General features: G+C 44.9%; 1 protein-coding gene across 7 annotated transcripts in view; it reads right to left on the bottom strand.

Moving 5' to 3' along the window:
* Positions 1-27,910, bottom strand: part of LOC147007653 (putative serine/threonine-protein kinase MARK-C) — a 67,918-nt gene that overhangs the window by 9,139 nt on the left and 30,869 nt on the right. For 3 of the 7 annotated variants that reach the window (XM_085866644.1, XM_085866649.1, XM_085866643.1), the window contains 16 exons: positions 17,499-17,606; positions 17,330-17,386; positions 15,534-15,644; positions 15,368-15,424; positions 14,198-14,538; positions 14,006-14,035; positions 13,773-13,879; positions 11,595-11,681; positions 10,623-10,664; positions 10,329-10,377; positions 9,853-9,924; positions 8,818-8,888; positions 8,642-8,698; positions 1,584-1,817; positions 604-729; positions 389-441 (listed from right to left, as the gene is read on the bottom strand). In XM_085866644.1, coding sequence (XP_085722770.1) covers positions 397-441; positions 604-729; positions 1,584-1,817; positions 8,642-8,698; positions 8,818-8,888; positions 9,853-9,924; positions 10,329-10,377; positions 10,623-10,664; positions 11,595-11,681; positions 13,773-13,879; positions 14,006-14,035; positions 14,198-14,538; positions 15,368-15,424; positions 15,534-15,644; positions 17,330-17,386; positions 17,499-17,606 — 1,594 coding nt within the window. In that variant the 3' untranslated portion in view covers positions 389-396. Of the gene's footprint in view, positions 1-388; positions 442-603; positions 730-1,583; positions 1,818-8,641; positions 8,699-8,817; positions 8,889-9,852; positions 9,925-10,328; positions 10,378-10,622; positions 10,665-11,594; positions 11,682-13,772; positions 13,880-14,005; positions 14,036-14,197; positions 14,539-15,367; positions 15,425-15,533; positions 15,645-17,329; positions 17,387-17,498; positions 17,607-19,399; positions 22,954-23,625; positions 24,520-27,910 lie in introns of those variants that run through there. The other 4 variants (XM_085866646.1, XM_085866648.1, XM_085866647.1 and 1 more) reach the window with 3 other exon arrangements.

Below are 27,910 nucleotides of genomic sequence, written 5' to 3' on the forward strand. Positions count from 1 at the left end.
GGACAAAAAGATGGAGAGACACGACGGATCTGTTTTGAAAACTGGGCTTTGATGAACTGGAAAGAGGAACCGCACCACCAAAATCTAACACACTCAGGTACAGAACCGGAAGTTAACCCTTTGAAACCCCATGGCCGTTCTCCCAGCTGATATTCAAACCTCCATATTCCTGAGCGGTTGTATTTTTCTCTTGGGAGCCCAGGATGACGGAACCAAAAGTCCAGGAATTTCAGGGTTCAAAGGATTAATGTTTATATTGTCTCGTAGTTGCCCTGCTGCCCTATAATCAGTTCATGCTCTCCATCACCATGCTCTTCCATGAGGCTCCATCTTCCGGACAAACAATACTAACGGAAGATATTAAGAATACAAGAGGAGGGCTGCTTACCTTCAAAATTACAAAGAGGGAGGTTTTCTGAGCCATCGGTGCTTTGAAATCTCCTGCAAAAGAATGTGTTGGAATCAAACATAAACACAATCAGGAAACACGTCCACAAGTGAGCAACAGCGTTTTGTTCCATCAAAACAGGTCAGCAACCCCAGCACGTGTGAACATACTTGGTCATGCAAATCAAACGTTTGAAAACGGTGTCCAACCCTCACCTCCATTGTGAATCTTGACAGAGGATCGGGACAAATCATCACAAGCAGAAGCCACCTCAATGCTGAACTTTTCAATTGTGACAGTTTGGAAAATACTTCCAAGAACATGCCGGGACTTGACGTTTCCTGTGAAGAATCAAAACAAACGTGTTTGTGACGTCATCTGAACCAATCATCACAATCGAATACGTACATTTACATAAGAAACATACTCCAGTCAAGCACTCCCTGATGCAATCACCAAGACTTGACTCAAAAGGAATAAAATACATTCTCATTAATTAATAAATTATGGTGCACAATTCAGAAGTTTTCTTCATGAGCTGAAAAACAAACCCTCTCAACTCAAACATTGGATATTAAGTCTATGGTTTTATTAAATAAATTAGTGACAACTCAAATCTTTGGCACTCGAAATGAAACGTACCAAAGAAGAATTACCAAAGAGAAGATAAGCGAATGATGAAACAATCATTTGTTTCATTGCACAGTCTGGAAGAAAATGGATCAGGACGTCCAAACCGGAATACCCAGCAGAACCCGCACTCATCAAACTAACAGATCTTAACAACAAAAGCATTGCCATGAGCAATGTGTCCATGATGGTATCTGCTGAAAACGCCAAACAACAACATCCCAGCACCAAACCATCAACACTCCCTTCACTCACCACACCTTCAGCATCCCCTTCACACCACACAGTCACACCCCTTCACTCACTTAGCACACACTGACACTCTCAGCACTGTCAATCTCCTGTGCAGATTCTCTCCACAAACTTAATCCACTTGTATGTACAAATTATTCACATTCCATTATCACCTGCCAAGTTATTTCATCGCACTTGCCACAACAAAAATCAGAGAGGTCATGTTCAAAAAGGCAACTCAGCACATAATAATGATGATGATGATGTCTTTGTGATGATGTGATGATGCCTTTGTGATGATGATCATAACACCATAATAAACAATACTTACTTTCGTCATGTCAGATCCATTAAATTCCCGTCCAAGAAATAATTTTATGGACAGGATGCCCAGTGACCACACGTCGGCTGGGGGACCTAAATAGCCATCCATTGAGATCTCTGGAGCCATATAGCCAGGTGTGCCACAGTTGTCATAAAGTTTTTCACCTGGCCTACAAAATGTCGCAAAGCCAAAGTCGATGATCTTCACGGCCAGCTCATTGTTGCAAAGCACGTTGTCAAGCTGAAGAGCAAACACAAATCATTCTATTAAAAACCATCAAACCTTTGTTCATAAAATGTGTTAAAATAAAAATACAAATTTTAATGAGAAGGGGCACACAGGAAAAACAAAACAAACTCAAGTAATTTGACTGCGCGCAGACAAGAATACCTCCGCTCTCCTGCACAAACACTTGAGTGTTGACATATTTGACGCTTGACCTTTATCATATCTGGCCCAAAATCTAATCAGTTAATTGCCCTGTCTAACTTTACCTTTGTACCAAGTTTGATGAAATTCTGTCCAATATTTCTTGAGTTTTTCCTGGATTATTCACATTTTTCCTATTTCTTGAGACTTCAACAATAATATGGAGGAGCTTGAAACGAGAGTAGATAGTAAAGAGTACGAGCAATGGAGTCGCAGGAAGTGAGACTTGGTTTAACTCGAGGAAGGGACGAGAAGGCCACAAGATGTGGAGGTGTGATTGGAAAGAGAAAACAGCAGGAGGTGTAGCAATCGAGGGAAAGAACAATACCGTGTTATATCAAGAGAAAGGGGGTGATGTGAAGGAGTGAGTTGATGTGGAGGGTTCTGTGTCGATGGATATTAAAGATGGAAGAATAGTCATCAGTACGTGTATCAAGTTCCTGGTATGACGGAAGAAAGGTTCATGAAGGATTCCGAAAGGCAAGTGGTCAGGGAAGAGGATTGATTGTGGGCGATTTTAATTTGCCAGGAATAAATTGGGTTCAGGAACATGGAATGGGCAGGTGAGGAATTTCTCGATCTACTCCAAGATTTATTTTTAATCCAATTTGTGGATAATCCCATGAGGAGCAGTGTAGTGTTTGACCTCTCATAAGGTAATAACTCGAATATGGTAGAGAAGGACCTCTCATTAGGTAATAACTCGAGTATGGTGGAGAAGGACCTCTCATTAGGTAATAACTCGAGTATGGTGGAGAAGAACCTCTCATTAGGCAATAACTCGAATATGGTGGAGAAGGACCTCTCATCAGGTAATAACTCGAATATGGTGGAGAAGGACCTCTCATTAGGTAATAACTCGAATATGGTGGAGAAAGACCTCTCATAAGGTAATAACTCGAGTATGGTGGAAAAGGACCTCTCATTAGGTAATAACTCGAGTATGGTGGAGAAGGACCTCTCATTAGGTAATAACTCGAGTATGGTGGAGAAGAACCTCTCATTAGGCAATAACTCGAATATGGTGGAGAAGGACCTCTCATCAGGTAATAACTCGAATATGGTGGAGAAGGACCTCTCATTAGGTAATAACTCGAATATGGTGGAGAAAGACCTCTCATAAGGTAATAACTCGAGTATGGTGGAAAAGGACCTCTCATTAGGTGATAACTCGAATCTGGTGGAGAAGGACCTCTCATTAGGTAATAACTCGAATATGGTGGAGAAGGACTTTGCATAAGGTAATAACTCGAATATGGTGGAGAAGGACCTCTAATTAGGTCATAACTCGAATATGGTGGAGAAGGACCTCTCATCAGGTAATAACATGAATATGGTGGAGAAGGACCTCATAAGGTAATAACTCGAATATGGTGGAGAAGGACCTCTCATTCGGTAATAACTCAAATATGGTGGAGAAGGACCTCTCATCAGGTAATAACTCGAATATGGTGGAGAAGGACCTCTCATTAGGTAATAACTCGAATATGGTGGAGAAGGACCTCTCATTAGGTAATAACTCGAATATGGTGGAGAAGGACCTCTCATAAGGTAATAACTCGAATATGGTGGTGAAGGACCCCTCATAAGATTATAACTCGAGTATGGTGGAGAAGGACCTTTCATTAGGTAATAACTTGAATGTGGTGGAGAAGGACCTCTCATTAGGTAATAACTCGAGTATGGTGGAGAAGGACCTCTCATTAGGTAATAACTCGAATATGGTGGAGAAGGACCTCTCATTAGGTAATAACTCGAATATGGTGGAGAAGGACCTTTCATTCGGTAATAACTCGAATATGGTGGAGAAGGACCTCTCATCAGGTAATAACTCGAATATGGTGGAGAAGGACCTCTCATTAGGTTATAACTCGAATATGGTGGAGAAGGACCTCTCATTAGGTAATAACTCGAGTATGGTGGAGAAGGACCTTTCATTAGGTAATAACTTGAATATGGTGGAGAAGGACCTCTCATTAGGTAATAACTCGAATATGGTGGAGAAGGACCTCTCATCAGGTAATAACTCGAATATGGTGGAGAAGGACCTCTCATCAGGTAATAACTCGAATATGGTGAAGGACCTCTCATAAGGTAATGACTCGAGTATGGTGGAGAAGGATCTCTCATAAGGTAACTAGAACGGGCACTCAGTAGAACGCATACCTTCGCCAATGCTACATTTTGCCCCTCCCCCAGAAACCGTTGATTGTGAGGGTATTTAATCCCATACCACATCTGCCATCTCATATGTGTTATGATGGCTTAAAAACATTAAATTTCCTGCTGTTTGACACTGATTCACGTACATTGTACAATTTCTGTATGAACTCCCTGACATTTTTGGGTGTCGGTGTCAAGTCAATCTGATGACAACTGGTCACATTATAAGAAATCAAATATTACACATCACAAGATAGGGAATTGAATTCTAAACATTTTGAATCTACTTACATGCAAATTGTATAAGAATTGACCGCGTTATGATAATAAAGGTCGTTGACCCCCCTGACCTTTGACCTAAACCGCGAACAAAGGTAATGATGTCATTGTGTCACATCGTATATCACAAGATTGGGCATTTAATTCACAACATTTTGGCATTGGTTGCATGCAAATTGGATAAAAATCGACCGCACTATGGCAAAATGACGATTTTGACCTTTTCATGAACTCGACCTTGACCTTTGTACTCTTAATTTTGTAATTGGTATTAGAGTGTGGGGAACAGAACAGTCAACATTTTGGTGTTGGTTTCATGCGAATCGGATAAGAATTGACCGTGTTATGACTAAAACCGCACATTTTGCAATGTCATGACCCCCCCCTGACCTTTGACTCCCAACCGCTAATAAGGGTTATTACGTCATTATGTGATGTCACATATCACAAGATGGGGCATTGAATTCTGAACATTTTGGCATTAGTTGCATGCAAATTAGATACAAATTGACCGCGCTATGGTAAAAAGACGATTTTGACGTTTTCATGACCTTGACCTTGACCTTTGACCCGATCGCTCTCAAAATCTAATCGAATGGTCCTCGGATAATAACCAATCATCCCACCAAATTTGCTACGATTCAGTTCAATACTTTTGGAGTTATGCGAATAACAAACAAACAAACACACATATTCACAAGTAAATAAATAAATACACAGCGATCAAAACATAACCTTCACAACAAAGTTTGCGAAGGTAAAAACTCGAATATGGAGGAGAAGGTTGAGATGGAAGAGCATTGATGGACAGGTGACGATAACACAGCGTGTATCAGTGGATTCTGTTCAGAGGAGTTTGATATTGCAGAACGACGCTCACCCTGTCGCCTTTAATTGAGATATAAATAATTAAATACACACTCTGACAGTGAGTAGTTCTGTTTTATCACAGACTGAAACCGAATTGAAATGGATATTTAATTTTGACATCTTTTCGAGCTTTCTTGGACGTCTAATGAATTGTGTAATGAGCACAAAAAAGGGTGGATATGTGACAGCCCCCCAAACCCCACCTCCCTCCTTGTTGATCATCACCCAACAATATAAATTATATTATTTCCCACCCTCTCCACTTCCAACCCACATTCCATCCCTGCTGTGCGACACAACATATGGTTTTCATTGCAGTGTTCCACAAGTGCCACTGACAAACCAGACATAATCTGCCGAACAGAAACTTTACTCCCTCAAGACGTCTGTGACTCCCAAGTATCTCTCCCTGGTTACTCCCTCCTCCGGTATGACAGACCAGAGCCTCGTCCTGGTGGAGGAGTTGCTCTCTTCATCAAAGACTCTATTCCTCACTCTCCATGGACTGCTCTCACTCCCCCACACCCCCAGGAATACCTCTGGCTACGGCTTCCCCTCCACTCCCACCTCATGTTTATATGTGTACTGTACCGTCCACCAAACAGTGATGACTCCATTTCCACCTCACCATCCGAAAACATGGACCAACTTCCATCTTCGCATCCAAACTCTCTCTTCCTCACATGTGGTGACTTCAATTGTCATCATGCCAGTTGGCTCGGTGTGGGAACCTCTCTCACCTGTCATGGCACTTCAGCAAAAGCTTTCTGCGACTCATTGGGACTGAATCAATCGGTCACCTTCCCTACCCGGATCTCATCCAATGGTACTCCATCTCTTCTGGATCTGATTTTGACAAATTTCCGTGAAAATATCTGTTGTTCTTCCACCGCTCCAATCGGTTCATCTGACCAGAGTGGACATCTCTCTGGCTGTTATCAGAGAACCACCTCAGCGCCGTCGAGTCTGGCATTTTACTCAAGCCGACTGGCAGGGTCTCCAAGCAGCCATCAAACTTATTGACTGGTCTCCCATCGCTACTTTCTCCAACGTCAACTCATCCTGGGAATTCTTTCAGAGAAACTTGCTCTCCCTCATGCACAGATTTATCCCCTCTTGTCTTCAGTTGTCCTACCTTTCCTCCGGCCCTTGGTTCATTGAAGCTTGTGGCGAGGCAGTAAATCCTGGAACAACTTGCCTTCATCTCATGGAAAGCAAACCCAACTGAGGGTAATCTCAGTTCCTTCCATAAAGCTCATAACAAGTGTGTATGTACCCTCAGGAGAGCCAGAAAACATCTTTAGAATCTGAACTCTCAAACCTCTCTCCCTACTCCAAATCCTGGTGGCGTCTAATCAAATCTCTTCCTGGTGTATGTCCCCCCTCCATCTCCTCCCTTACCTCAAATGGCCGCAATCTTGACACCACACGTGAAAAAACTGAATGTTTAAACTCGGGGTTTGCATCTAAATCTTGTTTCCCAAACCCATCGCTTTCTGTACCCACCTTACCCAGTCGCACCCAACTGTCCATGGACTCTGTGTCCATTTCTCTTGACAAGGTGGAGAGCTTGCTGTCAAACCTCGACTCAGATTCTGCAACCGGTCCAGACGGCATCAGCCCACGTGTCCTAAAAACCTGCTCCTCTGCTCTTGCTCACCCTCTCTCTGTTCCATTCGCCCTCTCATTTGCTCAAGGTCATCTGGCATCTCCTTTGAAATCAGCAAACATCACTGCCCTGCATAAAAAAGGTGCAAAAACAGATCCCTGCAACTACAGACCAATCAGTCTTCTCCCAATCATCAGCAAGGTAATGGAATCCATCATCGCTTCAGATATTAAATCCTTCCTCTTCTCCAATGGCTTGATTTCCGTTCATCAATTTAGTTTCAGACCAGGTCACTCTACCCTGGATATGCTGCTTCTGCTCTCCCAACATTGGATGGAGGTCCTCAATGGCAGACATGAAATCAGAGCCATATCCTGAGACATATCGCGTGCTTTTGACACGGTCTGGCACCCTGCCCTGCTTACGAAACTCTCTTTCTATGGTATCCAAGGCCATCTCCACTCATGGCTCTCAGACTTCCTCTCCTGATGCAATCAACGTGTGGCCCTAAATGGAGTTCTTTCATCCCTCTTCCTGTCCAGGCTGGAGTTCCTCAAGGTCGCGTTCTGGGCCCTGTTCTTTTTCTGGTTTTCATCAATGATCTCTCCGACTCTCTGGAAAATCTTCTTTATCTCTTTGCTGATGACTCCACCCTCTGCCGCACCATCTGTCGTCCCTCAGACCGGCATGCAGCAGCTTCTTCGCTCACTGCATATCTGGGGAAAATCACAAACTGGTCCAACACGTGGAACATGTCTTCCAATCCAGACAAATCTCACATTCTCACTATGTCTCTCCGAAAGGACCGTTTGGACCCCCCCCCACCCACCCATCCACTTTCTCAAAAATCCTCTGGAAGAAGTCCTTTCTTTCAAGCTTCTGGGTCTCACTATCTGCCATGACCTTTCCTGGGAAAGCCACATTTCCAAACTGACCTCCAATGCCAGTCACCGACTGGGAATCCTGCGTTGTGCAAAGTCCTTCCTCGGCCCACCTGAGCTCCTGACCACATACAAAGCTTTTGTCCGCAGCCTGATGGAGTACTGCTCTCCCCTCTGGGCTGGTGCTCCTGCCTCTCACCTTTTTCAGCTTTACGTTGTGGACACCAAGGTATATCGGATCATTGGCATTTCCCGCGTTGAGGCTAAGTCTTTGGATCTCTCACTCTCTCACCGCAAGCAGGTCAGTGGTCTTTCTGTCTTGTACCGTCTCCTCTCCGGTCTCACCCCCCCTCCCCCCCGCTGTTTCTGTGATTTGTCCCCACCATATTTCCGCGGGGCGCTCAAGGTTCGCTAACAACCCCCTTCTGGTAAAACTTCCAAAATCACAAATCACTCCTCACCTTCACGCTTTCATTCCTCTTTTTTCCCGCCTTTGCAATAAACTCCCTCACTCTGTTCAATCCCATTCTTCCCTCCAGGCCTTCAAAACAGCCGTTCACCACCACCTCTTGTCATCCCCCATCCAAAACCTAGATCTTTTCTACCCCTGTTAATGCACCCCAAGCCCACCTCCTCCAAATTCCCTGCTGTCCTTCCTGAAAGTCCCTGTAATGTCCATCTTGTATACCCCGTGTTCCCCACCCCATCCCTCTCCCTTCAACAGGTCTCCTGATGTCTGTTCCCCACTGTTTTTGTCTCGTGCCCCCCTTGCTGTGCGTTGTGTGTTCGCTCTCATATGAGCCTCGACAAGATATACAAAAAAAGTGGGTTACCTTGATATCCCTGTGCACAATGTTCTCGCTGTGAATATACGCAAAAGCAGAAGCCATCTGGAAGGACGAGATAAAATATTAAATCATGGAGACAGATTGTGATTGTTAACATTGTACAATTTGGAGTTTCAAAACACATCAACATTACACTGAGGCTGAAAGCTCTGTCATCTCACCTGCTTCATGACATGCCACCCATCAACTAAAGAAAATGTCTTCCGGCAAGCAAGTTGGTGATGGAGTGAACCTGCGCACATGGAAAACAAACATACAAGGGCAAAGCAATGAGATTGTTCATTTTTGAGAAAACACGAGTCGAGGAACGATAAAGTGAAGGAACGATAAACAAAACAATGAAAAATCATTCATAGAGCGACACTTGGGAAAACAGATCAAAGTAGAACGGCACTCGGTGGAGCGCATACCTCCGCCAGGTTGAACAGTTTACCTTTTGTGTCCCCACCGATGGGCTCGATCTGAACCAAAATCTAATCGGCTTGTTCGAGTCACCTGACCAACTCATCTACCTCGTTTTGTCATCACTCGTCCACAACTTTTTGAGATATCATGATATGTGGAGATTTTGGCCCAATCTCAATTTTAGAAATCAGGCCGATGTTGACCTTTTGACCTTAAAAATAATTAGTGGTTGAATTCATTGACCTGATGTGTAAATCTTGTTCAAATTTCAAGTCAATAGGATGAAAATTGAGTGGGGAACAGAAACATGAGGCGGAGATCTGTGGAAGGGAGAGGGATGGGGGCGGGGAACACGGGGAATACAAGATGGACACCACAAGGACTTTCAGGAAGGAATTTGAAGGAGGTGGGTTTGGGGTGGATTTACGGAGGTAGAAAAGATCGTGGTTTTGGATGGGGGAAGATCAGAGGTGGTGGTGAACAGCTGAGACCCAAATGACACGTAACACTTAAGCTTACAGGTTCCCTATTTACATCAACATCCGTCCTACACGTCCACGGACCAAGCAACTCGACACAATGCTATATTCCCTCTTAATTTCTTCCATCTACCCCAACAATTGTAACAATATGTCAATGTTATATTTTCTGCTCTTTTTGTTGAGCCACTAAAAAGTCCCAACAATTCACGTTTACTAATTACCATTCTAAATTATTTTAGTGCTCAAGTAAAAGTGAACTTGAAGGACACAAACAGTGGAATTTCAGCAAAATGACTTCAGCAACCTCACCTCCAGCCACATACTCCATCACGAGGACCACTTGTTTGGAGATCGGATTTTCAATTACTTCAAACAACTTCACTGTCGGGGAAACAAGACAGTGGAGCGCAAGTTAAGATGGCATAAGAAACCCACCCAAAGTCAAACACCATTAAACAACATGATGAACATGCAAATTCCGTGTGACCCTTCCAATGACAAGTCATCAACATCCTGAACAAATTACAAAGTGCTGCCTAAACTACTGCTGCTAAACTACCCAGTGTAACCCTTTCTCAGGAAGCTGCTTCAGCGGCCCCGACGTTCCATGACGCAGTTTCAAGAGACGGATGCAAAAGCGTGTTTGCAAACCTGAACTCCGGTTTGATTGAGTTTGAGAAAAGTTAATAGTTGAGTGATGAGTGATAAATTCATGTCACAGAAACACACAATCTGTAACTTGTTTTACTCACACCGTGATAAGTTTGAGTGAAATCCACACTTACCGATGTTTCGATTTTTAAGTTTCACCATTTTGAAAGCTTCACGCCAGAGCTACAAAAAGAATAAAAAACAAGAAAAGAAAATTAAACAAATTAATTCTATAATCTGTATAAAGGTTAACTCACCCCATAGCTGCAACCACAAAGTTGTAACTCACACAGAGGGTCTCACAGCCTCAGGGCCCAAAAGACAAAGACCCATCACAGACAAATGTTCCATCAGAACATTTCATCGGTAAATTAAACGATTAGTTCAGTAATTAAAACACAGTTATCTTCACATTCACACAAACTTACTTTATTGGAATCCTTCAAATATTTTGCCTGCTTCAAAGCACCCTGAAAGAGAAAACAAAAGGTCATATCATAACAACTTCGATACAATGTTGGAAAACTATTAAATTATATGATATTGGTGCGTCGTGACATTACAATGATTACATCCATTTATACAGAAGTCTCTGTGGAGGAGAAAAAGTGACGGAAAGGAACAACTCGACATCGACCGAGGATAAAAATGGGGGATAGGTGGATGACTACATGGACACACCATAAGTGAATCTCGTTGAGTGGCAGCAATTGGAAGAGGAAGAGAAATATAATTGAGAGACGAGGGAAGGAGGGCAGCCCGTCTCCACCTCAATTTTCTTCTGATTGACTCGGAATTTGAAGAAGATTTGCATATCAGGTCACTGAATTCGCCGCCAATTCTTTTTGAGGTCAATACAGGCCAAAAGTTAAACAGGGGTCGGATTTCTAAAATTGTCAGTTTTCATCCGATTGACTTGAAATTTGAAGAGGAGTTGTATATTTCGTCATATAATTCAACCACCTTATTTTTGAGGTCAACATACGCCAAAGGTCAACAACTTAGGTCACATTTTCAAAATCCTCATTTGGTGGTTGAGTTGGTTTGGTGAGAAGAACAGCCGATTCGATTTTGGTCCATGTTTGAATCCAGATCCGGCCTATCACTGGTGTCCAAACCATAAACCGTTCAGCCAAGCAGAGGTAGTCGTTCTTCCGACATCTATGATGGAATCTTCTCCAGGAATGACATGACACGAGGCCTGTAAGTCTAAAGAAAAAGCATCTTTCATCTCGACAGGAACAAAGTTGACGAATTCAGATGTAGGAGAATCTCCCTGTCCCTTTATTCCACGTGTCCCTCCATAGTGTCCCTCTACTGTGTTCCAGCGAGCTCTCCCAGGAGCTGTTTCAGCTCCCGTAAAGTGAAAGGAAGACATTAAGTACACCACAAGCTTGTACCTCCACCGCAGATTTGATGTTCTTTGCTTTGTAAACCAATCCAAGGCCTCCTTCTCCAATTTTGTCGATGACCTCCCAGTTCCCGATCTGACAAAAGCGCAAACAGAGATTCACAACAACGCTTTTGGAATAGAAGAGAAATAATACAATGATTATTAAATTATTATTATTTCACATAAACTCAACAATCATATTGTCAGTGTCGATGCAATTTCTCCGAAATTAACATGACGGGTTTGAGGGTGATAAAAACAATAATAAAATGTAATTAAATTGAACTTGATATTAAAATAAACGTATTTAATCTGAAGTGGAAAGTGTACTCAAATATTGTGTGATTCTATGTGCTTGAACATGTATCCATTTTTTATTTTAATTAACACCAACATATCTTTCCTCTGTACTGAAAGATGATCGACCTGTCTCATAAAGATATGATCAGCAGACCGACCTTTCAAATAAGCTTGAATTCAGTATAAAAGAATTGCCGATTATTTATACATATATTTTACTTACGAAGTGATTTTATGAAATGATAGCTACAAGGTAGCAGCGAGCTTGATAGAAGAATGTTATTTCAACACAACTGGAATGTTAGTATCAGGAAAATGTCCAGATGTATTCACTAAACTCTGATTGCTTTATATTATATATAATTCCCGAGCCTGTTGAGAAGCAGACTGAACTTTTCCCCTTCCATTCCATAAATTGTATGTGATCCATCAATGTACCCAAAGGATTTCAGTTTTGACGTCATTCTCTGCTGGGAGAGATTTTACACATCTGGTCTTGAAATATATGCTACAATCCTTCGAAAATTGGCTGATTGCTGCACAAAAGCTGAAAATGATTTCCACCTGGAAATACATTGACCTGACAAAATGTGGTGCCAGCGTTGAAAACGACAAAGAGCTGTGTCTCACTGAACTCAAGATAAAGAACTAAAAGTCTCCATGTATTTCATGAGATCTCGAGGAAGACTGGTTTTTTTTTCAGATCCTCCATATGCGCATATGTATTTGTTTGTTTGTATTTTTTAATGTTGTTTGTATGTTGAATAAATGACTTAAATGTACAGGATGACTTTAGAATTTCTTCTCCATCAGTCAATAATAACTACAGTATAATATATTAAATAATATGGGGACATATTGTTGCGGGGGTGGCAGCCAAGGTGAATCCCCCGACCCGATCTGTGATGATGGGCGGTTAACACGGCTATCTCCCGGACGGCCGAGCGGTTCCTTATGAAAAGGAGGGGAACAAGTCGATCCTTGGAGATTATCAAACGTGCTGGAAGGGCATGGTGCAATGGCGGTGGGGCAGAGAAGCACAGCGCATGGGGGCACTGCACCAGGACAGCACAAGGAGGGGTTATACTCGAACCCCACTACAAATACAGTTGATTAAAATGAACATATTTAATGAAAATGATTTAAATAATAAAATTTTAAAAATAAATAATAAAATTTAATTAATTTAATTAATAAATTAAACATGAAAACATAAAGGAAAAATCACAGAGGGCAATCACACACTGGGGAAGCTCATTCTTAAAATGAACATATTTAATGAAAATAAACAAATATTTACAAAGGACAATGATTCAAAAGGTAATGATAACAACGGAGAAAACAAATCCGCCAGTCGAAGCGCCTCTTCACACAGACGCAAATACAGAACAAAGGGAAAACAAAATAAAAATAAAACCCTTCCTTTCTAGTAGTCTTAAACTTAGCTTGGCCCAGAGCTGGTCTTTGTGGAACTTGGAATTGAGGCGCTTTTATGGACGTTTCCCCATTTTTATTGCCGTTCTTGAAATATGAAAACATAAGGAAAAATCACAGAGGGCAATAACATACTGAGCAAGCTTATTCTTAAACCCTAGCTAATTAACAAAGCACCAACCCCACGTGTGGTGACAAGTAACACTTAAGCTCACAATTTCCCTACTTAATTCCATCGAGATGGCTCCTACACGTCCACGGACCAAACTACTCTATTCAACGCTAAATTCCCAAATCAATTCCTCCATCTACCCCCAACGACCGTAACAATATCTTCAACAAGATGACAAATTTGTGCTTGAATTTGTGATTTGAGAAATCGTGGTATCGATTTCAGTGGACTCCTTCATTACTTTTCACCCCACCGTCGGGAATCCAATATCTTGCTTACCACTTCATGCTCCTCAAATTTCTCATCCTTCTTCATCTTGATGTCATCACCCTCAACATATACACTGCTGTCACTCTCATCATCCTTTCTTTTACTGTGAAGCAAACCTGGAAAGGTGAAGCAAAATCAAGATAAAATAGATATTGCAACAGAAAAAATATCAATGGACAGAATACCACCGTGTTGAGACGCGCGCGTGAATGGAGTAACAAAACAATATGTTCTGCACTCACGGGAATGGTTGCTGCGGTGAGAGAAAAGTCCTTCGTGTCATTGTCATGAGGAACAAGCAGCCACCACCAGCACAGTGAAAAATAAATAAAACAACAACCATTTTCAGGTGTTTCCTCCAACAAGTGCTGAAACACCCAAACGAACCGAGATAACGAATTCATTTTAAGAAAAGATTCATTTTCAAAACTCACCAGCTTGCAGCTCTTCCTCAAGAGGTTGTTTAAAACCAGTTTGCAGTTCTTCCTCAAGAGGTTGTTTAAAACCAGCTTGTAGCTCTTCCTCAATAGGTTGTTTAAAACCAGCTTGCAGCTCTTCCTCAAGAGGTTGTTTAAAACCAGCTTGCAGCTCTTCCTCAAGAGGTTGTTTAAAACCAGCTTGCAGCTCTTCCTCAAGAGGTTGTTTAAAACCAGCTTGCAACTCTTCCTCAAGAGGTTGTTTAAAACCAGCTTGCAGCTCTTCCTGAAGAGGTTGTTTTTCACCAATTATCAGCTCTTCCTCAAGAGGTTGTTTTGTCATTGGAGGCTCAGGACTCCTGCAAAAAATAGAAACATTTTTTAAAGCTGCAGTTAAAAAAGTTAAAAATCAGAAACAATGTCAGAATAAAAATGTCGTCGGGTCGGTGAGAATCAGACTGCAACGGTTCTCGATGTGTTTTCAAACATTCAGACAGCAAACAACATTCCTGGAGTGCAACGTGCTACCCTTCAAAGAGTATCTTCACACACACAGTTTATAATGAAGCGAAGACATGTCACATGGTGAAGTGGGTGTGAAGATCACCAACACCTCACTTTCCTTTCCCTTTGGTGTCCCCAAGCTCCCACACTCGCCTCCGATCAGTCCCGACCCAGATATAAACTGTCATCGCGGTGTTTGACAGGCAAAGCGATTCATCAGTGTGTGTGCTGTCCCTCGATTTGCCATTAAACAGTCTGCTGACATTAGTCGGTGGACGTTAAAGACCCCACAGTGTCCTTCGCGATGAGTGAGCGAGCTATCGCAGGCTCCCTGAACAAATTATAAATTGCTGCCATAACAAAGAAAGTTTAAACAACTCGATACGACGGATTACAATGATGTTAAAATCCGAGTAAGAAAATGTTTAATTTCATTAATTTTAAGCAGAGGTTCAAACCAAAGCATGTGGCGCAGCTTTGCAGCGAAGCGAGAGTGATTTTGGCTCTCGTCAAATACAATGAGCGACATTGGCTGGCAAAGGTGATGGAAGCTGAGTTCCAAGAAGATGGAAGATGACGTGAAATACGACAAGTTTAACTTCAATTCCTTTAAAGGAATGACGATTTCTATTTCGATCACAATCCATGCCACGACATCCCGAAGGGAGATTTTCTCTTACTTACGTCGAATGTGAAACATAATGACAACACTTCCTTTTCTTTTTTCTTCTGAACAAGGACCTAAGATGAAAAAGACTGAAAAGTCAATTTCTTGTACATTTTCTGAACTTGATATTTCCAAAAAGAAGTTTTAAAAAAGTGTCGAGGGCGAAAATAAAAATATATTTACTTTAGACGTTTCCAAAGAGTGGTTTTCTTTTTCTTTGGTGGAGTGGAATGTGGTGGTGACTGGTTCACATCAAGGTCTTGTGAACCAGGAGACTCGTTCATCTTTGCTTTCCTGGAAAACAACACTCCTTTGAAATCCACAAATTGCGACAAATATGCTAAACCGGATATCATACACATTCTGTATTTCAACAACTGACACAACAATGCCGCCACCTCCACCACACAAAACAAAACAGGGAGCTGATACTCGAGGTCCTCCTCCTTTTGGGTGGGATGAGGAAAAGATCGGTGTCATCTGAAAGTTAAATCTTGAACAATTTTTGAAATGTCATGCACACAAACTAAGTTGCTGAGTAGGTTGCCATGGTGACATAATTTACCAAAATCACAGCTGTGAATTAATCAGGTTGAGATGATGTCACGAGGAATAGATATCCGCAATATGAGAGCTGAATGTTCAACGGTTTTTGAAAGATCATGCACACAAACATACATGGACGGATGATCGGTCGGTCGGACGTAACTTGTTATAACGTCCCTCATCTCCGACCTTGTTGAGGGGCAGAGAACAATCAACCGATTAATTTAAATAAGGTGGTGTTCATGAAGAGCAGACGCGTGGAGTAAATGGCTTCCTCGTGTTTGTATGTTGCCGTTGGTTGTGTGAAAGAAAAATATAATTATATTAATTTATTCTCAATTATATTCACTTGTTGTTGGTACTTTTTAGAATTGAACACAGTATTAAATTTTGTCTTACTTTTTCACTGGAGTAAAATGACTGTCAGGAAATTCTCCCCTTCCCCGACAGTCTCTTGACCTCCATAGTGATATAGATGAATATTCCAGTGAAGTAGAATTGTATCTTTCTAAATCTTATGTGCTTTTATCTCACTCAAATACATATAACCAAGACTGGTATCTCCAATGTTTAAATGGAACTGCCCAGCTTCTGAAGAGAAGGACACCTTGCTGCCGGCCACTGAGAAGCGGTGCCCCCATTGTCTGGAAGAAATTAAATAACTCCCAGAAGGCTGCTGCAACAGACGCCTTGCTGTCCAAGGAGAATTCAATAACTCGATTGGCTTTTGATGGCAAAGACCTTGCTGGCTGCATGGAAACAAGCCGGGTGTTTGGAGAATCTCATCATCATCATGTAGGAAATGGAATGCATGTTCAAGGTGTTGATCTCATGTATCCCTCCACCCACTCTCTGCTTTTCCTCCCCAAAACTTATCATCCGTTCTTCAAGGCTGACCTGCAAACTCTCCTGAGTGTGTTATTCTTCCCCCTCTGCCCAAAGTGGCCATGTGTTGTAGTTCTGAGTTATTTTGCATTGTGCCCATCGGCCCTTTAATTCACAAATGTCTCGTCCTCCCCTGCATTGGCTGTCAAACGAGTATCAAGGGGATTATTGTGTGCTTTTTGAGCAGGAAGTGGATCGTGTTTGATATTGATTGTGTCTTCTTTTTCTCTTTCTCCATGCGCATGTTTGTTGTTGTTTGTTGTTGTTTGTTGTTGACAAATGCTCTCAGACTCCGACAGAGAAGAAGTGAATTTCTTCCACAGTTGTTATCTCCGTTTGCGGGTTTCAGAAGGTGGAACGAAATCTTCCCAGGACTCAAAGTATCCACCGCCATGTGTGCGTACAAGTAAACATGCAGGCATGTGAATGTGTGTGTGTGTGTGTGTGTGTGTGTGTGTGTGTGTGTGTGTGTGTGTGTGTGTGTGTGTGTGTGTGTGTGTGTGTGTGTATGTGTGTGTCATCCCGAATGGAGATTTTAACATACTTACATGGGATGTGAAACGTCATCACAACACTTCGCATTGCTTTTTCTTCTGAACAAGGACCTAAGATGAAAAAGATTGAAAAATCAATTTATTGTACATTTTCTCAACTTGATATTTCCAAAAAGAAGTTTTATATAAAAGTGTGGAGGGAGAAAATAAAAAATATATTTACTTTAGACGTTCCCAAAGAGTAGTTTTCTTTTTCTTTGGTGGTGTAGAATGTGGTGGTGACCAGTTCACATCGTCTTGTGAACCAGGTGACTCGTTCATCTTTATTTTCCTGGAAAACAACACTCTTCTTAAGACCAGTAAGACCGACCCCTTCAGATCCCTTCAACACTTTAGACCTTCTTGACCCGTTGGACTGCTTGCACCACTTGACCCTTTACAGTTTAGACCCCTTACACATCCTCGTCCTTTTAAGATCCTTTTAAGACAGTTTAGATATTTACATCCTTTGGATCCATTTTTAGACCGTTGTAGACACTTTAGATCCTAACTTCTTTTTTGACGAACCCTTTAGAGTTTAGACCATTCGATCCTTTCGACCTTTAGACCTGTGAAGACCCTTCAGAATCCAGGATCAGTTGTGTATGACAGGGAAGGATGAGTACCCAGAGTGGGGGGTTCGAGACACAAGATTTTGAATCAAACACAGAATGGAGGCATTTGGCCTTCTCACCAGCGAAGTCGGCTGTGATGCCGTATGACTCGAGGGAAGGGATTGGAAGGGGAGCATACTCCAGAGATCCACGTAACAAGGAAGGTGTCATCAGGTTTTAGAGGAGGGAGACAAGTTTGAAAGTTCAATCTTGAAGAAGGACAGATATTATTTTCTGACTCTGCTGAGAGTGAACACACACGAATTGTGGACTTTTTGGAATGAGCTGAGATTGCCTTTGGTCAGATTTGCTTTCCAGGAAGAGAAGGTTGTTTCACAACTGCCTCACAGGATTCAGTGTACCATGGGCAGGATGAAGGCTCGGATAATTGAAGATGAGATGGGATGAATCTGTACATGAGGGAGAGAGAGAGAGAGAGGGAGAGAGAGAGAGAGAGAGAGAGAGAGAGAGAGAGAGAGAGAGATATTGAGAGAGAGAGAGAGAGAGAGAGAGAGAGAGAGAGAGAGAGAGAGAGAGAGAGAGAGAGAGAGAGAGAGAAGGCGAGAGAGAGAGAGAGAGAGAGAGAGAGAGAGAGAGAGAGAGAGAGAGAGAGAGAGAGAGCAGGTTTCTGTGGATGAATTCCCAGGCTGGGTTAACATCAGGAGCAATAGATATGGGAGACCATTCCTGAAGAGAGATGGCTGCTTGCAGTCCCTACCAATCTCCTTGAGTGAACTCCCAGACTCACCGGTGTGGAACAGCTCTCTCAGAATAGCCAGAGATATGTTGACTTTTTGCTACCTGCAATTCAGGTAAGCATTAGTAATTTGTTCAAATAATTTACCGATCTGATAACCCGCCCACTCTTCACCAAACACATCGTTTAACGTCCACCACCGACCGGTGTTGGTTGAGGGGTCTTCGGGCTTTACATCGACCCGATGGACGGTGCACGCGATGATACCTCGCCATTCGTGTGAAACACCAGGATGGCAGTTTACCGGTGGGTCGGGATTCAAACCCGGGCGAGACGGCCCAGAGGTGAGCGTGCACACCTCAAGGTGAATTCATGACCCCCTTGTGTGAACTTGTAAAATGTTCACAAAAGGGATTCTCCGATTAAACTTCAAATCAATCTGTTCCTCTTCATCATGAACAACTAAAGGCTGAAAATGTTATCTTCAGAAATGGCGGGAACATCTGATCATCCTTCCATTTGTTTGTCTTTCTTTTGTCTGCATCAATGGAACCTGTACCAGGTCCTCGGGACAAACGAGAGGGATGGGGGGGAGGGGGAGGGGGGTCATCCAGGTCACCCAGGAGGTACACGTCGAACAGAGCGTTTCACACAATTCAATTCGATTGTCATGACGTCACAATCGCCAGTTCTTGTGCCCCACGTGACCGACTCGTGAGTCAGCCAAGCAGCGCAAGTCCTGAAAATAAAGATTAATGGAGAACGAAGTAAAACCTTCAAATGAATAAATCAGCGTGGGACGTGTTGAGTCGAGGAGGCCGCGACGACGGACGAATCCGCAGAGGCCTAGCCACGCCCTCGACGTAATGACGTCACCGACGTAAAGCGTGATGACGTCGCAGCGTGCCGTAATCATATTATCGTCGGCAGTTGCGAACAACCTGATGAAATATCTCCGAGCTGGAAACAACTTAATTCATTATTTATTTATTTATTGCCGAGCATGTTCAAACGTTCATGATCATCACCAGTTTGGGAATGGACCAACAGATGGGGAAAAATACGTCGAAGTACTCTGTGGGGACCCACAATGCTCCGTGGTCGTAGCTTTCTGACGGACGCTAAGTGTCCGAGGAACGTTAAGCCGGGTGTCCCATGTGCTAGCATCAGTTGGCGGACGTTAAAGATCCCCAGGGTGTCCTTCACCGAGAGAGGCGACTTATCACCGGCATCCTAGTCAAATTATTTACATCCGATTGACTTGAAATTTGAACAAGGTTTGCTTATTGGGTCACTGAAGCCGATTGATTTTGAGGTCATAAGGTCAAGGTGGCCTTAAATTATCAATCTTTATTTATTTTTTTAGCTGTTTTCATAAATTTCCGATAATGAAGAAGATTTTATTCCGGAATGTTAAACCAAATACAAGGTTTAGAAGAAGAAGAAGAGGAAGAGGAAGTGATCGGTCATACCGGGTGTTCTCTCACGTTTAAGACTTGTCTCATGTACACGTCACAGAAGCAGCTCGTGTGTGACGAGTGAAGTCACGTGATGTCCCGTCACTGAGACGTGAAATGACGGTGTTTTCATTGATGAAAAAAAATGTTTTTCATGATTGTTAAGTTCTCCTGCAGGTGAGATGTTCCAAGAAAGGTGTTTTCGCTCATCTCGTCCCGAGTTGATCAGGTTCAGTACGACGCGTGATCCTTGTTCGTCGGAACCGTTTTTTTTTGGTATCAGGTTCTGACGAACGAGCCTCTCCTCCCAAAGTTGATCCGATCCGTGAGAGTTCTTACTTTGTGATTGTTCCAGCAAGCAGGACGACAGGCTTCGGCTTCATTGTGTTTGTAGGGATGTTACTGCGGAGAGGTTATTAGCTGATAAAGTTGGGGAGCGAACCCCATTGAAGGTTTATCTCACTTTCACGAAGACCATCTTGAGGTCAACATCGGCCAAAAGGTCAACGTAAGCCAGATATAGTGGACATTGTCCGTATTTATTAATAAAAATTCCGGTTTTCATCTCATTGACTTGGGATTTGAAAGGCACTTCCATATTTGGTCATTCAATTAAACCACCAATTATGTTTAAGGTCAAATTTGATGGATTTTAAAAGTATCGCGCGCTCTGTGCGACATCTTTCTTGTTGTCTGTCTCGTTTGTATGTACGTGTGTATGTACGTAAAACTTTAAAAAATGTACGTACGCAGAGGATTCCGAAGGACAAAAGTGAGGCTGTCAATGTTTTCCAACTATATATGTCAAAGGTCGAGGTGACCGTGACGTCATTTGCATGATTTTCGTCACACCTGTCAGGCCTGACCGCCTTCTTGTTTGTCCGAGCGATATCTCAGCCTTCCTTTGAGATCGCTCGTGATCAAGTGCTTTGGCGAAAATGATATTTATTATTATTTTTAATGATGAATCAATGAATTGATTAATTACTTAATTTTTATTTATTTATTACTTCTTTATTTTCTTCCTCGTCTGGGTGATATCTCAGACACCTTTTCAGCTCGGAAGCTGATATTTGGACATGACGGTAATCAAGCGATTTGGCTATAAAAATGTGGGTTTTGATTTGTTGATTAATCAATTAATTTATGAATTGTTAATTTTTTTGGATTAATATATTAAATTATTTTCAAAAAGTTGCAGATTCGGATGAAACAGTGGTGGTTTCGGTTTGCTATAAGCCAATCAATTAAGAATTTAAGAATCCTCAAAACGTGTTCACTTCCCGTCACACTGTTCCTCGGCTCTTTTCCAGACATTTATTTCAGGGCTTTTTTTTTTTGAAAACAAAATTATTTATTTCACAAAAGGTAAATGGAGTCAAGTGGTGTGCATTTAAAAATAAATAAATAAATAATAACAATGTGAAAATACAAATTTAAATCAACTCAAGCTCTCGAGAAACGTCCTCCGTGATCATCTTGAACGTTCTTCAAAAATGAAATTGATAAAAGTGATCAATCAGTCATATTATCAACTCTGGATGATCAATACGTTACACGTTGTGCGGACGTGGGGAACATGGTGAAGCTCGGCACGAACATTACACGCAAAAAGACATCCAATAAACGAGTGGACTCTCATGAGAACATCTAGACAGCTTTGGGAACAACCAACCAGTGCTCTGATTGCAATACATCTTTAACTGCTCGGATTGACGATGTCACGGGCCACCTCCTCAATGCCGTTGGTCAGTCTGCGAAACAACGGAGAACATCACGAATAAATAAGGTTTGAAGATCGGAGGAAGAGGGCGAAGAGATCTTGAGGAACCACAACATGGAGGACATGGTGGCCGTGCCTTCCAGGTGTCGAAGGGAGCACGGGGACAGCAGGATGCCGTTATCACCACCAACAGAGCCTGCAAAACTACCAGCAGATGTGGATCGAAAGACGCTCACATGGTGGCAAGGAGTGACCATGCCAGCACTGGACCACCGTCTGACATCGGAGGCAACACCCTTGCATTGGTGCTGCCAGGATCTGGACTGTGGTCTCCCAGCTGAGACCAACCACATCACGTAGGATGGTAACACGGTGCAGCCTAAAATCGAGGTGGTTCAAAACCAATTAAATATCGGTCGTCCACAATGGGTCCAAGGGCAGTGGGTTCAAACATGAATGAGGAAGCGCCATTCCCGCCACCACAGTCACCTCTGACACCAGCGCCACCACCACCCTCCGCAGCCATCAGGAACGGACTGCAAGGGCAAACGTCCGAATCCTTCCCTCTTGCGTAGAACGAGTCGGTGGAAGAACGGATGCTCAAAGAGCCACCGCAGTCTCTCCGGAAGCTCATGGCGAACTCTGCGTCTGGTCTACGCTGTACCACCCACTCGTGGTGGTCACATCGGTTCCATTGGAGAGAAAGTCGTCCTGTCCCAGCTCGAGGTCTGCACCACCGGTGTACAGTGCCACGTGGGCCCCGATCTCCTCGCGTGCAAGGTCCACGTTCTCGAGCATCCCGGTGACCCAGAACACGGGTTCGCCTCCTCGGAGCGGCGTCACGATGAAGGTGTTCGTCACCTTCTGGATGCGTTTGATGGTCGCGCCTTTTAATCCGACCACGAGGCCGACCGTACAGGAGGGCACTCGCACTGGGATGGTCGTTTGCTCAAAATCATTCAACTGTGGGGCAACACCTGCGCGTAATGCAAAAACCCTCGTCAAATACTTGACGGCAAACAAGATCTCAAACTTGGCACGGGCCAGGTTCTTTGGTCGCCCGGTCACCACGAACACCGGATCCTGTCCCAGTCCGGGGCTCTTGATGACGGTGTTGGTTTCAAAACGCAGGGCTTTGATTTTGCAGCCTGGGGAGAGGTGGGATGGAGATATGCGGTGAGGATGGGGTGTGTGGTGATGGTGTAGTTGAGGTGGGTGCGAGAATGGAAGAGTGTGGTGGGATTGGTGTGAGGATATGAGAGTGTGGTGGGATTGGTGTGAGGGTGTGGTGGGATTGGTGTGAGGGTCTGGTGGGATTGGTGTGAGGATGTGAGAGTGTGGTGGGATTGGTGTGAGGGTGTGGTGGGATTGGTGTGAGGATGTGAGAGTGTGGTGGGATTGGTGTGAGGGTGTGAGGATGTGAGTGTGGTGGGATTGGTGTGAGGGTGTGGTGGGATTGGTGTGAGGGTGTGGTGGGATTGGTGTGAGGGTGGTGGGATTGGTGTGTGGGTATGAGGATGTGAGAGTGTGGTGGGATTGGTGTGAGGATCTAAGAGTGTGGTGGGATTGGTGTGAGGATGTGAGGATGTGAGGATGTAAGAGTGTGGTAGGATAGGTGTGAGGGTGTTAGAGTGTGGTAGGATAGGTGTGAGGGTGTAAGAGTGTGGTAGGATAGGTGTGAGGGTGTGAGGATGGGAAGGATAAGAAACCAAAGGTGAGACCATACAAAACTCTCCTGTCCAATTCCGCCGAAGGTACAAGACCCGTGGGGTCCCCATTCCCCCGACAATGAGGTGCCAGACGGACCGATCCAACCTCACCATTGTGTCCGACGATCTCCGCGACGTGCAGGGAGGTCGGGACGGGCACACGTTCGGTCGTGTTGCCACCTCGCTTGCCCGAGCCAGGGTCTTCACTCGGGAAGAGACCCCTTCCATCGAGACCCCCGGCGTCCCTCAGGTCCGGGAAGCCCCGGCCACTCAGAGCCGACTTTCCATTCAGGAAGGTCGAATCTCGACCGTCCTCCATTTTTCGAGTTCGACACGTGACCTCTTGTCCTCACAGGAGTTCGACCCTCACAGGTGAGGACGGTGAGGTACTGAGGTAACACGGACAACCCGAGGTGTCGGCGGCGGGTGATTAACACGTCACCAAATCACCTCCTCTCAACGAGGCTCAGACACAAACATGGAGGGACTTTCCTCCTCTCGGATCATTTCGTGCCTGTTGTTGTCCTTGTCCTTGTTGGTTTAATATCATTGAGTGGATCGAGTTTCCAAAAGTAAAATCAAAACAAATGTCGAGATAATTAAAAGGAAAATGATTAAAAATAATTAATTAATTAAAAAATAAAAACATCACCATGGAGACAGGAAGCTCCAAAGGGCTTCAAACAGAGATCCTTGTGGTGGAGAACCCTGAGGGTTGTATTAAACTCACTAACCCGAACAGGTGTTCTTTACTACAAGGGAATGAATCAGAACAATTAACTGATTGACAATCTGGGTCTCTACCTTTTGGGTAGTTGTGTCTCACACACACACCAGGAACACAAGTTAAGTCACCAAGATGGTTGCCACGGCAACATAATTCAGCCAATCACAGCCGTGATTTAATCACGTTGAGATAATGTCATAAGGAATAAATTAATATCTACAATATGAAAACGGAAATGATCAACACACCTCTGGTGAAGTCTCCTCACTAATACCCCCCCCCTCACCCCATCTATCCAGGTTATTGAAATATCTCCTCACTTCTACCTCGTACACCCCCCCCCAATACAGGTTGGTGAACTCTCCTCACTTCTACCTCGTACACCCTCCCCCCCCCAGATATAAGTTGGTGAACTCTCCTCACTTCTACCCTCGTACACCCTCCACCCCCACCAATACAGGTTGGTGAACTCTCCTCACTTCTACCCTGCCCCCCCCCAATCCAGGTTGTTGAAATCTCTCCTCACTTCTACTCCCTGACACCCCCACCCCCCCAATACAGGTTGGTGAACTCTCCTCACTTGTACCCCCGACAACCCCCCCCCACAAATACAAGTTGGTGAACTCTCCTTGCTTCTACCTCGTACACCCCCCCCCCAGATATAAGTTGGTGAACTCTCCTCACTTCTACCCTGCCCCCCCCCCAATCCAGGTTGTTGAAATCTCTCCTCACTTCTACTCCTGACACCCCCACCCCTCCCAATACAGGTTGGTGAACTCTCCTCACTTCTACCCCCCACCCCCACAAATACAAGTTGGTGAACTCTCCTTGCTTCTACTCTACACCCCCCCAGATACAAGTTGGTGAACTCTCCTCACTTCTACCCTGCCCCCCCAATCCAGGTTGTTGAAATCTCTCCTCACTTCTACTCCCGACATCCCCCACCCCCACAAATACAAGTTGGTGAACTCTCCTTGCTTCTACCTCGTACACCCACCGCCCCCCTAGATACAAGTTGGTGAACTCTCCTCACTTCGACCTCGTCCGCCCCCCCCAGAATCCAAGTTGGTGAAGTTTCCTCACTTCTACCCTGCCCCCCCCAATCCAGGTTGTTGAAATCTCTGCTCACTTCTACTCCCGACACCCCCCACCCCCCCAATACAGGTTTGTGAACTCTCCTCACTTCTACCCCCGACAACCCCCCGAAATACAAGTTGGTGAACTCTTTTTGCTTCTCCCTCGTACACCCCCCTCCCCAGATACAACTTGGTGAACTCTCCTAACTTCTATCCCCGGCACCCCCCCAAAATCCAAGTTGGTGAACTCTCCTTTCTTCTACCTCGTACACCCCCCCCCAGATACAAGTTTGTGAACTCTCCTCACTTCTACCTCATTCGCCCACCCCTCCCACCCCCAGATACAACTTGGTGAACTCTCCTTGCTTTGAATCCCCTCCTCCCAATACAGGTGGATGACCTCTGCTCATTTCTGGGATCCCCCAGCCACTTTAATACAGATGGATGAACTCACCTCATTTTTACTTCCTACCCCCCCCCCCCATTCAAGTTTCCGCACTGTCCTCACTTCTACCCCCCGATCCCCCCCTCATACAAGTTGGTGACATCTCTCTTCACTTCTGCCCCCCCAACAGGTGGATGAACTCTCTTCATTTCGACTCCCCCCCCCCCATTCATACAGGTTCGATTACTCTACTGACATCAACTCCTACCCTCCACATGCATGTTCGTGAAGTCGCCTCACTAATACCCCCCCTCACCCCATAACCCCATGCACATGGATGAACTTTCGTGATTTGTACCCTTCCCTCCCCCCCCCCATTCATACAGGTTGATTAATTGTTCTCACATCTACCCCCTCCCCCCACATTCAATTTGGTGAGAACTCTCCTCACCTCTGCCCCCTACCCCTACACACAAAACAGATTGCTGAACTCTCCTCACTTCTACCAATGACCCCTCCCTCCAAATACAAGTTGGTGAACTCTCCTCACTTCTACCAATGACCCCTCCCTCCAAATACAAGTTGGTGAACTCTCCTCACTTCTACCAATGACCCCCCCTCCAAATACAAGGTGGTGAACTCTCCTCACTTCTACCTTTTACACTCCCCACCCCCACCCCAAATTCAATTAGGTGAACTCTTCTTTTCTCGCTCAGACTCGGCCTCCGGTTCTTCAGCCCTGACCCCGGGCCCGGCCTCCACCTCCTCGGCTCGGTCTCCGCCTCAGCTTCATCAGCCCTGACCCCGGGCCCAGCCTCCACCTCCTCGGCTCGGACTCAGCCTCCGCTTCATCAGCCCTGAACCCGGGCCCAGCCTCCACCTCCTCGGCTCGGACTCAGCCTCCGCTTCATCAGCCCTGACCCCGGGCCAGACCTCCACCTCCTCGGCTGAGACTCGGCCTCCTCTTCATCAGCCCTGACCCCGGGATCGGCCTCCACATCGTCGGCTCGGACTCCGCTTCATCAGCCCTGACCCCGGGCGAGGCCTCCACCTCTTCAACTCAGACTCGGCCTCCTCTTCATCAGCCCTGACCCCGGGCACGGCCTCCACTTCCTCGCCTCAGACGCAGCCTCCGATTCATCTGCCCTGACCCCGGGCTCGGCCTCCAATTCCTCGGCTCAGTCTCCACCTCCGCTTCATCAGACCAAACCCCGGGCCCGCCTCCACCTCCTCGGCTCGACGAGGCCTCCACTTCATCAGCCCTGACCCCCAGGCCTGGCCTACACTTTCTTTCCTCGGATGCAGCCTCCGATTCATCTGCCCTGACCTCGGGCTCGGCCTCCACTTCCTCGCCTCCGATTCATCTGCCCTGACACCGGTCTCAGCCTCCAATTCCTCGGCTCGGTCTCCGCCTCCACTTCACCAGCCCTTACCCCGGGCCCGGCCTCCACTTCCTCGGCTCGGACACGGCCTCCGATTCATCAGCCTTGACCCCGGGCCCGGGCTCCATCTCCATGGTTCGGACTCGGCCTCCGCTTCATCTGCCCTGACGCCGGGCTCGGCCTCCAATTCCTCGGCTCGGTCTCCGCCTCCACTTCATCAGCCCTGACCCCAGGCCATGCCTCCACCTCCTCGGCTCGGACTCGGCCTCCGCTTCATCAGCCCTGACCCCGGGCTTGGCCTCCCCAAGGCCGTGCCCGGGGTTAGGGTCAGTGTTGAAGAAACAATATTTTATTTTGTGTTTGTTTTCCAAAATATCGGTGCCAGTGTCATTACGAACACACCATGCATCTTCCTATGAGAGCAGAACATATGAACACGTGAGGATATTTGAATTTGCGTGATATTTTACCTCCAGTGATGCCAAGCATTGAATATTTTCCAGTAACCATACAGATTCTGACAGAAAATTTTGTCACGAATCCAATGATACCTCGACATTGAAAATTGTTTGAGTCTGGACAAAGATATTCATGTTTTCGTTTCCCCTCCCCACTTCATTTCAGCGGCCCCCAGTGACGGACCCTTTGCACGTATCGTGTCCTGTATCATTTGAATGACACCACAATTTGAAACCACATCCCACTTGTAGCTGTTCCGGAGGGTCTATTCAAACACCCTATCAAGTTACACGTTTTCTCTCAGGGGTATTGAACAACTTTCCTTGTTTGGCCTCACATGAGAAATGGCTCCTGGACATATTGAAAG

The sequence above is a fragment of the Eptatretus burgeri genome, unplaced genomic scaffold (assembly GCF_056783735.1).
Source record: "Eptatretus burgeri isolate ZD-2024b unplaced genomic scaffold, Ebu_testis_v1 Ebu_testis_scaffold_58, whole genome shotgun sequence".
Classification (NCBI taxonomy): domain Eukaryota; kingdom Metazoa; phylum Chordata; class Myxini; order Myxiniformes; family Myxinidae; genus Eptatretus; species Eptatretus burgeri.